The sequence below is a fragment of the Lepidochelys olivacea genome, assembly GCF_965140295.1.
Source record: "Lepidochelys olivacea isolate rLepOli2 genome assembly, chromosome: 2".
Classification (NCBI taxonomy): Eukaryota; Metazoa; Chordata; order Testudines; family Cheloniidae; genus Lepidochelys; species Lepidochelys olivacea.
The window spans coordinates 209,347,860-209,362,005 of NC_140412.1; the positions used below are offsets into that span (position 1 = coordinate 209,347,860).

Consider the following 14,146-nt stretch of genomic DNA (forward strand, 5'->3'; position numbering starts at 1 on the left):
CAGTTTTGACCAGCAGATGTCAGTGTGCATTAATAATATAGGGAAGACCATTTTTCAGAAGCATTGCATTATTTACAATTATTTATCCTCTTAGTGCTGGGGGATGCAGTTTCCAATGCAAAATGCTCAGTTGTCAACTGACTCAAAATGCATAGGAAGCCAAAATATCTTCCTCTACAGACAAAACTAATGACTCCCTACAGATGCACTGAACCAAAGGTTATTCCGATCCCAAACACCGTATCTCATTAACTGAGTTATTCCACTCGGCTAGAATAGTTACAAAGGCTGTGTGAATCTAAAGATGCATCTTTGCAGCATAATACTTCTGAAGTGTAAGTAAGACAAAAAATGAAAAGTTCCAGGTCATCCTTACATTTTTATTTTAAAGTTGAAAAGGGAATTCACATCATGGAGATCGTCTATGTGCGGTGTTCTCATTGAGATCTGTGTTCGAGTCTAACATATCCCAGGACACTGAGTGCAACTTGGCCATTTATCAGAGAAAATGTACAGGTAGTAGGGTGGGTGGGATGGCTAACGCAAGCATCACTACTCCGTAAGAGTCCCCCATGTGGGGTAGTCCACTGAATGGTGCTGAAAGCATTGCCTGAGGGGAGTATGCATCCTGGTCTCTGAGATGGATGTCAGGTGTCAGCAGTAGCTAGTAAATGAAAAGAAGGAAGGCAGTGATCCAATCCACATTGGTTTTGGAGAAGAGAAAGTGCAGAACACTCTGCATGTCATGGAGAGATTACTGGTGAGGCAAGGTGGGTGAGGTAATAGCTTGTTTAGGACAAACCTCTAATAAGAGATATTACCTCACCCACCTTGTCCCTCTAATATCCTGAGACCAACATGGCTACAACATCACTGCATGGAGAGACGACTGTCAACTTTCCAACAACCCCAAACATCATATTAAGCCAAGCAGAACACAGCAAAACATGCCTTGCCATTCTGAACCAACATTTTCCTCTCTCTTCTTCCAGGCCATATCTCCTCTCCTTCTATGCAATTAAAGCCACAGCTTCCAGACTTTAAATAGTGGAGGACTCTGAAACAGACTCTAAAACTCCAAGTGATACCTCTGTGACAAGCTTAGCCTTTGCAGGTGGAGGTCAGAAGCCCCAAAGCTGTTCTAACTCCAGAAATAACATTATCATTTAAAACTGATTACTCTGACTGTATGTTCTTCAATTTGGCTGTCCCCTTTGCTCTCCCTTTCTCTGTCCTGCCCCATGCTAGCTGCTGATAACCCACATCTGTTCCATCAGAGGCAGCTAAAATGCTGTCATCTCACTCAGCGGTCATGTGTCTTTTCAGCAGCAACAAAGATCACTGAGAAAGGTCCCGTTTTTCTGCAAGCTAAGCGTCTGACTCTGCCAGCCCATTGACTTCAATGGAGGATGCTCGGCATCTTCTATGAAACGCTCAACCCCTCATAGGATCAGGCTCTAAGGGCTTGATCCTGTGCCCATTGAAATCATTGGCAACACTGCTCGACACTTCTGAAAAGCAGGCCCTGTGTAACTTAAATGTTAAAGTCTGAGTCTGATAGTAAGTATCCACATTTCCAGTATCTCTGAAATTGGTGGTAAGGGCAGACTGTGGACTGCAGGCAAAAATTACATACTATGCCTACATTTCTTACAAGAAAATAAATCAATATGTGTTTCCTGGGATTTTAATAACCAATAAGTAAAATGTTATTTTGTGGGTTTTTTTCTCTCTCTCTTTTTGTAGAGGTCTTCCCATTGAACAGTATTATGATGTAACCCAGATGAAAAAAAGTGATGTCCGTATGAATGATGATCTGTAAGTTTCATTACAGCATAGACCAGATAATGTACTTAGTGTGACAAATGCAATGGCAAGCTAAATATTCATTCCTCCTTAATGACCTTGTGGATTAACGTTTATAATGAAATATGACCTTTGTATAAAATGTGGTTGGTGAGTGACTACAGAAAACACACAGTTTGGAAGGAAGTTCAGAATGAGATATCAGTGCCCCACTCAGTTTAGTATCTCTTAAGCAATGAGATTTGAATTGGTTTTATTGATTTGTCAACCTGTGTCACTCAGAAATACTCTCTCCTACTGGGCGGAGTCCCGATTAGCAGAGAATAGCACTGAGCTAACCATAACATCGTGTGTGCATCATATTAAAGTTTTCTCTGGTATCTTTAGGTGTATTTTAAGAGGGGGTTTGACTAAGATATTGTTTCCTTTTTTCACTGCTACTATTTAAAAGAGTAGCTAGTTTACTTGAGATTGAATGCTGCCAGTTAAACCTGCAGTACACCATTTTGCCACATGATGGCACCAACAAAACACTGAAACTTCCAGCTCAAAACCCAAAATGTTTAGGTTAATGTAACAGTAATTATGAGTTTAAACACTCAAAAGTCAGGAAATGAACAAGTTACGGTCCTCACAACGTTAACTTAGCCGTGTTGCATATCCTGTATGCTTAGTTATTTAGGGCTAAGGCTGTATTAACTTCCCCTGGTTATCTGGCCAATGAGGGGAACAGTACGTGATTCACCCTCACCCCTTCCTCAGCAGGATTGCCATCTCCAAGATTCAGAAAAATTAGCCCCTGGCCACGCCGCCACCACCAACAAAAAGGGTCCTAGTGCTAACAGTAGCTAATTATTACCCCACACCTGTGGCCACAGCCCTCTCTTTGGTCACCTAGACACACAGCTGCCCATTCCTCTGCCCGCATGAGCTTCTACACCCGCCCACTCACAGGAGCTTCAGTACTTGAGGGAGCCCCACTACTGTCCCCTCTCAGTAGCCTCTGTCTCCTCTACCCCGTTCCTTATCCCTCTCTGATGACGAGCCTCGGTCCGTCTTGCTTCTTGGCCCCCAAGGTCAGGAGGAGATGCTACGGCTCAGCAGGTTGAGAGGCCAGCACACAGAGGCAGGTGCCAGCTGTGCTCCCAGCCAAGTGATGTGCAGTAATTACAAAACCACTGCATAGCCACATGTGCATGTAACAAACAGGGAATGCTGGTCCCAAGGGGCAGGGGGAGCACACTAAATCTTTTCACCGGCAACGCCGTACAAAAACCAGCCAGGCTGATTAAAAGCCAGCCAGATGGCAAGCAACCCTCCCCATCTATAGTGCCTGCCAAATTCCAAAGCATGCTATCCTCTTGGGCATTTTGTGTGAGCCACGAGGGCCGGAAGGGCAGCAGAACTACACAGCTGTGCTGTGTGAGGGTGAAGACAGGCCACAAAGAAACTGCACAGGATGAATCTGCAGCCCTGTGCCCCAGGGTGTAGGGCTGTGTGCCGGCTGCCTCCGTGGCACCACACAATAGGGATTTGAAAGTAGGCCAAGGGAGGGTGGGTTTGGTAAACTGAAAGAGTGTGTTGGCCAAAGCTCACCTTTACTGGGCCTTGACCGATAATGCAGCCTAAAGGTATTGGCTGTGCAGCTCTTGCGAACTGTGACTGCAGGTCGTGGGGCGAAATCCTTCCTTACAAGTTCTGCATATTACCCCCACACACACACACACACACACAGCACATTTGCTTGAGCTTTGCACAAGTGACAAGGATTTGTCCTCAGCGTGGGGTTTTGTAATTGCTGGAGCATTTGGAAACTGGTATAATACAAGAATCTATGTACACTGAGTTCAGCCCTGCCAACCTTTGCACTATACCCCAGCAGGTATGCAAGAAATGCAGGATCAGGCCCAGTGGATTAAAGATAAATAAGAGTTTCAGTTTTAACTCCGTCTTTTTCTTTGGGCGGGTTTCAGATCGCCTCTCATTCACCTGGAATGTTCAGCAAGCTGACTTGGTTTTATTTTACACTTCATGGGCCTAATCCATTTCTGATGTAACTCCATTGATTTCACGAGAATGACACCAGGCAAGGATTTGGCCTCTTGTATTTTGATGACCACATGAATGCCTTGTAAATGGTAATTCATATTGGAGAGAATTCACTCTGCCTGTGTAAAGGCTGGGACACCAGGTGAACTATGGGAGGGTTGTGGAGTGAAATACATCCCCAACCCAAGGCACAGAACAGCTACTCAGGCAACAGCTTCTTCCACCTTTTCCACTGTATCCTCATAATCCCAAATTCAGTCATTTCTACTCTGGCCCACCCCGAGTGCAGGCAGTGCAAGTTGCTCCCCTTACATACTAGCCCCACTCTGCATGCTTGTTGGCCCATGATCCCTTTCCAGGGACTGCTGTTATGATCTGGGCAGGCTACATAAGGGGAGGAGGCATGTTGCCACAGGGACAGATCAATATCTGGCCCAGTGCATACTGAATAGAATCCTGCCATGGCCCCGGAATGTTTTAATTGAGAGTGCGTTGATAAATTTTCTTAATTATTTTTAAAATTAAAATGTAACCTGAAAGATAAGGCTTCCAGTGTTTCTATGCTCTTTTTAATATTCAGTCTCTGTTCATTGTTTCCATACGATCATATTCACTCATATTTCATCTTTGAAAGATTTTTTTTATGTTGTAAAGAAAGAGCAGATCTTTTTTTAAATGCCTAGACAATTTGTCACATCTATACTCACAGGTTTTTCAGAGCGAAGACATTTATGTAACTTTCAGTACTCTCCCCGCGGTATCAGACTGTAAGGTAGTGATAGCCTTGCGAAATCTGTGTTGAAAACCACTGGCTGAGTGCTGCTCTGGAGACTTACTAGGGAGCTCTTAATACTCAGTGTATTGCCATTATCACTTGTGATGGCTCTTTTGAGCCATTACAGTCTCTCATGGAAAATGATTCACTGTGCATTTGCCGTAACTAGATGTCATGTACCATAATGGGATTACTGTGCGTTTGTCATAACCACAAATCCTTATGTAGTTTTCCATGACAATGAATGGCTTTGCATATACAGGAAGTGCCTTTCAAAACAAATGAACTGTGGGCCATATCTTCCCTCCCAGTTAAAAACACGCACAGGAGAACAAGGTAATCAGCCCCTCGCAGAAGCTTTGATGTGCCACCAAAGACCCACATTTATCCTCCCAATCCAAGAGGCCACCAGGGATGCTGTGCAAGGGGTGGGGCCACAAAAATCCATCTAGGCCTTTGTCAAGGTTCCTTCCCCACTCTGAACTCTAGGGTAAAGATGTGGGGACCTGCATGAAAACCTCCTAAGCTTACTTTTACCAGCTTAGGATAAAACTTCCCCAAGGTACAAATTAATTTTACCCTTTGCCCTTGGATTTCCACTGCCACCACCAAACTTTATCTGGGTTCCTGAAAAAAACGGAGTTTGGACACGTCTTTCCCCCCAAAATCCTCCCAATCCTTGCACCCTACTTCCTGGGGAAGGTTTGGTAAAAATCCCCACCAATTTGCGTAGGTGACCACAGACCCAAACCCTTGGATCTTAGAACAATGAAAAAACATTCAGTTTCCTTACAAGAAGACTTTTAATAGAAGTAAAAAGAAATCACCTCTGTAAAATCAGGATGGTAGATACCTTAAACAGGGTAATTAGATTCTAACATAGAGAATCCCTCTAGGCAAAACTTTAAGTTACAAAAAAGACACACAGACAGGAATATTCATTCTATTCAACACAGCTATTTTCTCAGCCATGTAAAGAAATCATAATCTAACACATACCTAGCTAGATTACTTACTAAATTCTAAGACTCCATTCCTGTTCTGTCCCCGACAAAAGCATCACACAGACAGACACAGACCCTTTGTTTTTTTCCCCCCTCCCAGCTTTTGAAAGTATCTTGTTTCCTCATTGGTCATTTTGGTCAGGTGCCAGCGAGGTTACCTTTAGCTTCTTAACCCTTTACAGGTGAGAGGACTTTTCCCTCTGGCCAGGAGGGATTTTAAAGGGTTTACCCTTCCCTTTATATTTATGACAGCCTTGTAGAAAATCCTTCTCCTTGTGCCAGTGATCTGGGGCCCACTAGAAAATGGTATGTCCAACTGCACTCCTCTCTGGTCCTGCCCCCACAGCAGTGTCAGCCTCACAGGCTTGTAGTTGTCGCACCATTGGCTGCCAGGCATCACCTGTAATCCATCCCAAAGGGTCACTGTGCATAGGATGAGTAAATGCCATTTCTAATCTATTTAGATTTTTCACACAGACTTAGTGTGCAGGAGTGGTGGAATGTACCACTTAGAGCGGCCATTCCTCAGGTCCATCCCCCCCCACCACAACCTGACACCTTCCTACCACACTCAGCTGACTGCCTCCAGGCAGCCCATTTTCTACAGAGGTGCTCAAAGTGCACTAGAGTGTTTGGGGGAAGGCATCCCAAGAAGCTGCCTTCGAGCTGTGTCCCCCCAGCAGTATTTCTGAACTGTTAAGCCGCCACCCCATGGTGCACCATACAGTGAAGGGAGCTGAAGGAACTATTGTTTCCAAAAACTGCAAAAGTACACAAAGCCAATACTTTGAATAGACTAATTGTGTCTGAAAAGAAACCATGTCTGTGCCCTGATGTACAAAAAATGGTGTGGCTGCTACTAGCTGATTGCCCCCCCCCCCCATGCTCATTGCTGCACACATATGACAGCAACCATCTTGACCAACCAGGGACTGGACTGAGGACTTCCAGAGCTAGAAAGCAAAGTCTTTTTACAGCCTGAGTTAGGCCTAGTAGTTGGGGGCTGTAACAGACCCATAGGTGCTGTGGCCTGCGCAAATTAGGAGGGGAACTGTAACACGCACTGACCAATGGATTGCACAAACATATGGTATCCCAAGGCATATACAATCTAATATGATCTGAAAGCAAAACTTCTGTTTTGCACTTTTATAACATAAAAAAGGAAAAATAATTTACACCAAAATTTCAGACCAGAGTAAATTTTAGGCTGACTATAAACTCCACGAACACACAAATATAAGTAAAAGCTGACAGTCCCATAACTATCATTCCTCTATTATAAGTGTGAGTAAATAGGCACACTGTACTTTTCTTTACAGATTGCATTTAATATTCTGATACAGCTGGTTAGTTTGAAGGACTATAACGTGTGACATATATATAAGGCCAAATTCTGTTCCTGTTTACAGCTGTGTAAATCTATTATAATGCTTGTGAACTTTAGCATAAACCCAAACCAACTCCAGTGAAGATATTGATGTAACTGTGACAGCCAAATTTGGCCCAATTACTATTCCCTTCTCCTCTCTTTTAAAGGCTTAGGCCCACATTTTCAAAAATATCCACTAATTTTGAGTGCCATCAGTGTTTGGTTCCCCAATTTGAGATTTGAAAAATGAAGGCACCCCAAATTAGTGGACACTTCTGAAAATGTGGGGTTCAGGCTTTTTTGACTGTTTATGTTCTCAGGCCCTAAAAGCTTCTATAAAGTACGTTCTGGTATTGAAAGTGTAAGTTTACTGCTACTTTCTTACTACCTAGAGTTTAGATATTCCAGTGCTGAGTGCTATAGAAACATCTACAAATAAATAATCCTCCCTCCCCAAAGCACATACGGGACTGAAGCTCCTCTTGCTTACATGGGAGTAAATCAGAAATAGCTCCATTGAAGTCAGTGGAGTTACACTCATGTAAAACCAGTGCACCTGAAAGGAGAATCAAGCCCTATGCTGGTATTTACACAATTCCATCTGCCTGTGGCCAGAAAATTAATTTATCTAACTGAAAAGGTGGAAAACCAAATATAGGTATTAGTAGGATGAATAAACTTTTAAAAATTGCATTTGTGTAAATGCAGTTAATTCTGTAACTGCTTAGTTTTCCAAGGCAGGCACAGTGTCAGGCTCTGAGTTGTAACTAACAAGCATGTCCTGAAAATCCAGGTGGTTACAAAAATAACAGTATGTAAATGATTGTCAGAATTTGACATTTGTTGAAGTCCTATGATCTCTGTAAATATCACACATAAAAAAGAAAAGCAATTATCTTTGTTCATTTTAGTGGAGGCACGAGTTAGCTTATGATGAAATTTTGTGAGATATCACATCACACAGTGATTATACTGAGTGTTACTGTGTGACACGACCCTCTCCCTACATTTTGTTTAGTGATCAAAAGTGTAATGGCCTTAAAGAGATCCATAACTGACTGTGCCTGGTATTTAAGATATGAAACAGAACTAACAAGGAGATGAATTGTACAGGCTTCTCCAATTCATAGGTTTAACAGGAATCCGAGATTATTTCAAAAGGGAAAATATGGAAACTCAGGGTTTTAATGATTGGCTGTCCTTCTGGGGCAAGGAGAAAGCCCTAAAAAGAGTTTTGTTTGCCCAGAGAAAAGTAATCCCTCCAGAAGCCTCCCTAGATACACATGCCCATGTGTATGAATGCACCTCAAGGAATGCCCATAATATTCCAGTGTTCCTCTTCAGAGATCAGCAGCCCTGTGCAAAAGCCAAATGCATATACTTTAGATCCTATACTGCCTGACAGACAGCTCTTCATTTAAATAAACAATAATTCATACTAATACCTTATATCATGCTCTTATACAGTGCTTTTTTATCAGTAGATCTCAAAGCACTCTACAAAGGAAGTCAGTTTCTTATCCCTATTTTACAGATGGGGAAACTGAGGCACAGAGCAGTGACATGACTTGCCCAAGGTCACCCTGCAGGCCAGAGGCTGGAATAGAACCTGGCTATGGGTACCCCCATAATGACTGATGTGAAGTAATGAAATAGCTCTGGGACAGTTCGGTAGACTTATAGCCACCGCAGTAATTACTGCGGTGCGTGATGTCCATACTGTTGTCCACACCTGGGGCTTCTCACCTCCAGCGGATCCGCACCCGGAGCCCGGTCAGCTGATGTGCTCCTGGCAGTGAGTGGAGAGCCAGGACCCCAGGGGGCAGCAGGGCTGACATTGGGGAGCCCGGGTGGCAGTCCAGGCTGGAAGTCTGTGTAGCAGCGCAGCTCAGAGCGGAGACCGCGCAGCAGCCGGGCTGGGGAGCTGGGAGCCAGCTTTCTTGTCAGTTTTACAGCGCTCTATAGAGACACTGCATTGCCCTACCTACACGGACATAAGCCCTATTTCTCTCTTGGAGGTGGAGTTACTATGTTGCACGGCATTTACATCAGCGGGAGCAAGGCTGTAGCATAGACACTGACATAGGTTGGCATAAGCTGCCTTATGTCGGCCTAACTCTATAGTGTAGACGAGTGTTTTCCAAACTTGGGACGCCGCTTGTTCAGGGAAAGCCCCTGATGGGCCGGGCTGGTTTGTTTACCTGCCACATCCGCAGGTTTGGCCGATCGCGGCTCCCACGGGCCGCGGTTCACCACTGCAGGCCAATGGGGGTTGCAGGAAATGGCATGGGCCGAGGGACATACCGGCCACCGCTTCCCGCAGCCCCCATTGGCCTGGAGCGGTGAACAGCGGCCATTGGGAGCCGCAATTGGCCGAACCTGCGGACACGACAGGTAAACAAACCGGCCCGGCCCGCCAGGGGCTTTCCCTGAACAAGCGGCATCCCAAGTTTGGGAAACATCCTCCACCTTACTGCTTTTTTAAAAAAATAAGTCTCTACTGTGAAGAATAAAAAATTTATCATTGAAAAATGATTATATAATTTCTCTACTAATCCTGTGAATAGAGTGGCTATATTTTCAGATTCTTCTGTTTTGCATTACTGATAAAAAGGCTTCCTTTTTTTAAAAGTACTATCGAGTGATGTTTACTAAGGTAGGGCTCGTGACAAGGAAGTATTAGAGGTGACTTTTTTTCCTGTTTCTTCTAAACTGACACACCCCCACCGCCCATTGAGCTTTCATATTTTGGCACCTAAACATGTAAAGGACTTTCACACCCAGAGACTGATATCAGTGAGAGTATTATCTGTGTTTATTACACATTAATTTGTCTCTAATGTTTGTTGATTGTACTGATTTAGATAAAAAGGAGAGAGAGAATCACAATGAATATTGATCACTCCAAATTAGTCACCTAATATTTTCTTTTCTCTAATACAGGCTTCCTGAACCTCCAGCTAATTCAATCGAGTAAGTTTATATCATTTATATTGTACCTTTTTCTTTATGCCTTAAAAGAAAGGCAGTTCCTCTATTTTATATCCGCACTGATATAATTTAAGTACTCTGGCAATAGATAAGGGAAAAGTTAGCACTAGGAAAAAAAGAGAGATCTCACTACAGAATGAACACATACAATGGTAAATTTATTAGTGCTTGTCCAAAGCACCCCACCCTCTTAGCAGGTGTTGATCTTGCTGGCTGATGGCTAAGGTCTAAATGCATTTTGCTGACTCACTCTTGCTAGTGCCATGTGATACTTTCTCTGGGTTATGAATGATCTTGTTACACCTTTGTTTTAGCATAAGAGATTTGTTGGTGTTAAACTGAGTAACAGCTCCCTGCCACCACAGCTTGTTAGCCTGCCAAACAAACTCCTTAGGACCTTTCCCAGCCCTCTTTGCCTTGTGGCTAACACCTGATACACCCTAGCCCCCAAACCCCTTGGAAGAGCCTGTCACTGACAGAAATACCAAGTCTGCTGTCTCCAAAGAGACAGAATACCCAGCCTGTTGGTTCAGCTGAGCATTTCCACCTTACTCTAACATAACAACATTGAGATGAATTGATAATAAAACAAGAAAAAGTTTAATAATAAAGAACAGAGATTTAAGTGACACTAAGCAAAGATAATAGAAACAGAAATGGTAACAAATAAAAGAAAAGTTTAACTCACTTCTAAGAGACTACATATAACCTTAGCAGACTCCAACTGTTGTCAAAAGCAGTTTTCTCACCTACAGCCATGTCAGGGTTCCCTCCCCACTCTGAACTCTAGGGTACAGATGTGGGGACCTGCATGAAAGACCCCCTAAGCTTATTTCTACTAGCTTAAGTTAAAAACTTCCCCAAGGCACAAATTCCTTTTGTCCTTGGACAGTATGCTGCCACCACCAAGGGATTTAAACAAGCATTCAGGGAGGGCCACTTGGAGCCCTATCTCCCCCAAAATATCCTCCCAAGCCCTTACACCCCCTTTCCTGGGGAGGCTTGAGAATAATATCCTAACCAATTGGTTACAAAGTGAGCATAGACCCATCCCTTGAGTCAATACGACACTGAAAAATCAATCAGGTTTTTAAAAGAAGAATTTTATTTAAAGAAAAGGTGAAAGAATCACCTCTGTAAAATCAGGATGAAAGATAACTTTACAGGGTAACAAAAGATTCACAAACACAGAGAAGCTCCCTCTAAGCTTAGTTCAAAGTTACAAAAGACAGGAAAAAACCTCCTTCTAGCAAAGGGAAAATTCACAAACTAAAATCAAAAGATAATCTAACACACCTTGCCTTATTTACTTACTCTTTTTCCAATATTGAGACTCATTTTAGGATGATTTTAGGAGAAGTTTTCTGACCTGATGCTTCTCTGCTTCCCCAGAGAACACACAAAGAGCACAACAAAGCCTTCCCCCACCCCCCGATTTGAAAGTATCTTCTTTCCCCATTGGTCCTTTCCCCATTTGGTCAGGTGCCAACCATGTTATTTGAACTTCTTAACCCCTTACAGGTAAGGAGGAATTCTAGGCTACCCTTAGCTGTATGGTTATGACAAGCCACTTCTCAGTGTCACCAGCCCACATGTCTGGGATCCATCGTTCACAGATGCAAAGAGCACTGACCTCTTTATTCCCTCAGGGATGGATCCAAAATGTCTTTTAGCTTCCCCTTAAATTCCTCAAAGTTTATTGTTTTTGTCAGTAAAGTCAGGATGAACCCCTGGGGTTCAGACTCCAGTGTCTTCTCATCCTGATTTCACATCCTCGTGTTAATTGGCTCCTCCTGCATGCCTCCCATGCAAATGAACTGACCCTTGTCTCTGACATCACCATGCTCAATTTACATTAGAGACAGGGAGATAACTAGCCTCCCTCTTGTCTGGAAGAAAACCTGTTTCTCTGTTTGTTTGGTTACAGGTGTTAAAGCATAATATCAGTAAATATCCATAATGCCTTAGATAGTGTCAAGACACACATTTCACAATGATATGAATGACCACTGTGTCACCAGCTTTCATTTAATATCTTACACAACATACTTTATAGATAAATATCATGACAGCAATGTGTTGGTCAGGGTTGATAGAAGTTGCTGTTACATGACATTGAACCCTTTGCCAGTGGGCATGGAAAGGCTTTTATGGTCACACCTCATTACCCCACCTAGATATATGGGCAGGGAGGAGGGGAAGCTCCTGTTTAGTGAAGGAAGTATCTAGGGTATGGACATAGTAGACTAGGTAAAGCCAAGCTTGGTCAGAAAGTCTAAGCCAGCATTTCTCAAATGCAGCCACTGTGGCCACATGCAGCCACCAGGGACTTTTCTTGTCCCTCCTGGGCAGTGATTGGATGGGGTGTGGGGAGGAAAGCAGCAGCCCCTCCCGTAGAGTCCCCAGCAGGGGTTGGGCCCAGCCCCGCTCTGGAGAGACAAACTCTGGAGGAACAGGCAGCCAGTGAGTTCCCCATCTTCCTGGAGGCAGTGGGGTCAAATTTCAGCCCAGGGGTGGTGGACTGCAGGCTCCGGCCAAGGGGCTTTCGGCTATGGCTATGTGGTGGTGGGCTCCGTCCCCTGGCTGAAGGGCTTCAAGCTTGGGCCTCAGATCCCAGACTATGGCCATGGGGCTTCAGGCTCCAACCCCCAGGCACTGGGCTCCAGGCTCCAGCCATGGGCTTACCCCACCCCACCATTGCCCCGGCCTCTGTTGCTGCCCACCTCCCCATCCAAGGCTTAATTTATCCCCAGACATCCGGGGCTGAGTAAATCTGCTGTGAAAAGTGATATTTGTATGTTTGTTAATATCACTTTTTACAACAGACTTAGTAGCTAGCTGGGAAGCCCTGGAAAGTGATATTAACATACAAACAATGAGGAGTCCGGTGGCACCTTAAAGACTAACAGATAGAAGATAAAAGGTGCCGCGGGACTCCTCATTGTTTTTGTGGATACAGACTAACATGGCTACCCCTCTGATACTTGGCACCATGCATTAACATACAGGTATCACTTTTCACAGCAGCAGACTTACTAGCTATCAAGTTTTTTTAAAAGCAACCAAAAAAGCAAAAGAAACAGCAACAAAAAGTACAAGAACATACAAAGCACCTTATTTGTTTAGGTCCATTAAAGAATAGAGACAACTATACATTATTTTTATTATTAAGTCTGAAAATAAAAAAACCCTACATAAATAAATTATGATTTGGACAAGGGCAGGTACATATTTATTTGTTTTTCCTGAAGTTAATTAAGTATTTTAGGAAAAATTGTGGGAGCGGCCATCAGCAAGAGTTGGTGACTGCTCTCTGAGGCCACCAAATATTTGTTGTGAGAACCCGTGGCCAAGCTATTGTTTGTTAGCTTATTGTTGATATTTTAGTTAGTGGAGTACAGCCCCAGAAAAGGGGTGAGGTTGGCCTATACATATTGTGTAGGCTGTGTTTTTTAAAGCAGTTTGGAAAAGGTGTTTGCTCACAATAAGGTGCGTAAACTTTCATGTTAGAGTTTTCTAGAGAACCCAGATCATGCAATTCCCTCATACTGAAATAGAATCCCAGTGATTGTTTCCCTCAGGACAGATCCCTGGATCCCTGTTATTTCTCTTGTCACAATGTTTTAGGATTTTTTATCTAGGTCTTTGATTTCTTCACCATTCAATAATTGAAAGCTGAAAATAGCAGCCCCAGCAATATGAGAAACACTCAGTGAAATCCCAGTTCTTGGTGTCCAGAGTGGCACTCTCTTTTAGCACCCTCCACCCAGAAAAAACGTTTTCTTTGGGCCAGATTTTGAGTTTAGATGGACAGGCCTGGTACCCATTAGCTTCAGTGGGATCTGTGCTAGAAGCTGAGGCTAGAATTTGCCCCTCTTTTTCACCTAAAAGTAAACATTAGTAAATGTGACTCATTATGTACAAAGTCCATGCACTTAAAATATTTGATCTTTGAGTTTAGAAGTCATAAGTTCGTTTATTGCCAAAGATCATTATAGCCTGTAAGGAAGCTGCACCTCCTCATTCCTCCTGCTTTTTTTTTAATTTTTTTTTTATGTAAGTTGCTCCAAGTCTTTAGAACACATGTTATTTACTAGCTTTCTTCTGCTTGCTAATGTGTCTGATCTTTTCTGCAGTAGTGAGTTAAAA

At 43.4% G+C, this 14,146-nt stretch overlaps 1 protein-coding gene across 1 annotated transcript in view; it reads left to right on the top strand.

The window, feature by feature from the left end:
* SPMIP4 (sperm microtubule inner protein 4) overlaps positions 1–14,146 on the top strand; it is a gene marked incomplete at both ends in the record, with an annotated part of 40,499 nt that overhangs the window by 10,512 nt on the left and 15,841 nt on the right. Inside the window, 2 exons of the mRNA XM_084618070.1 lie at positions 1,747–1,818; positions 9,950–9,979. Of these exons, the coding sequence (XP_084474196.1) occupies positions 1,747–1,818; positions 9,950–9,979 (102 nt within the window). The remainder of the gene's footprint in view (positions 1–1,746; positions 1,819–9,949; positions 9,980–14,146) is intronic.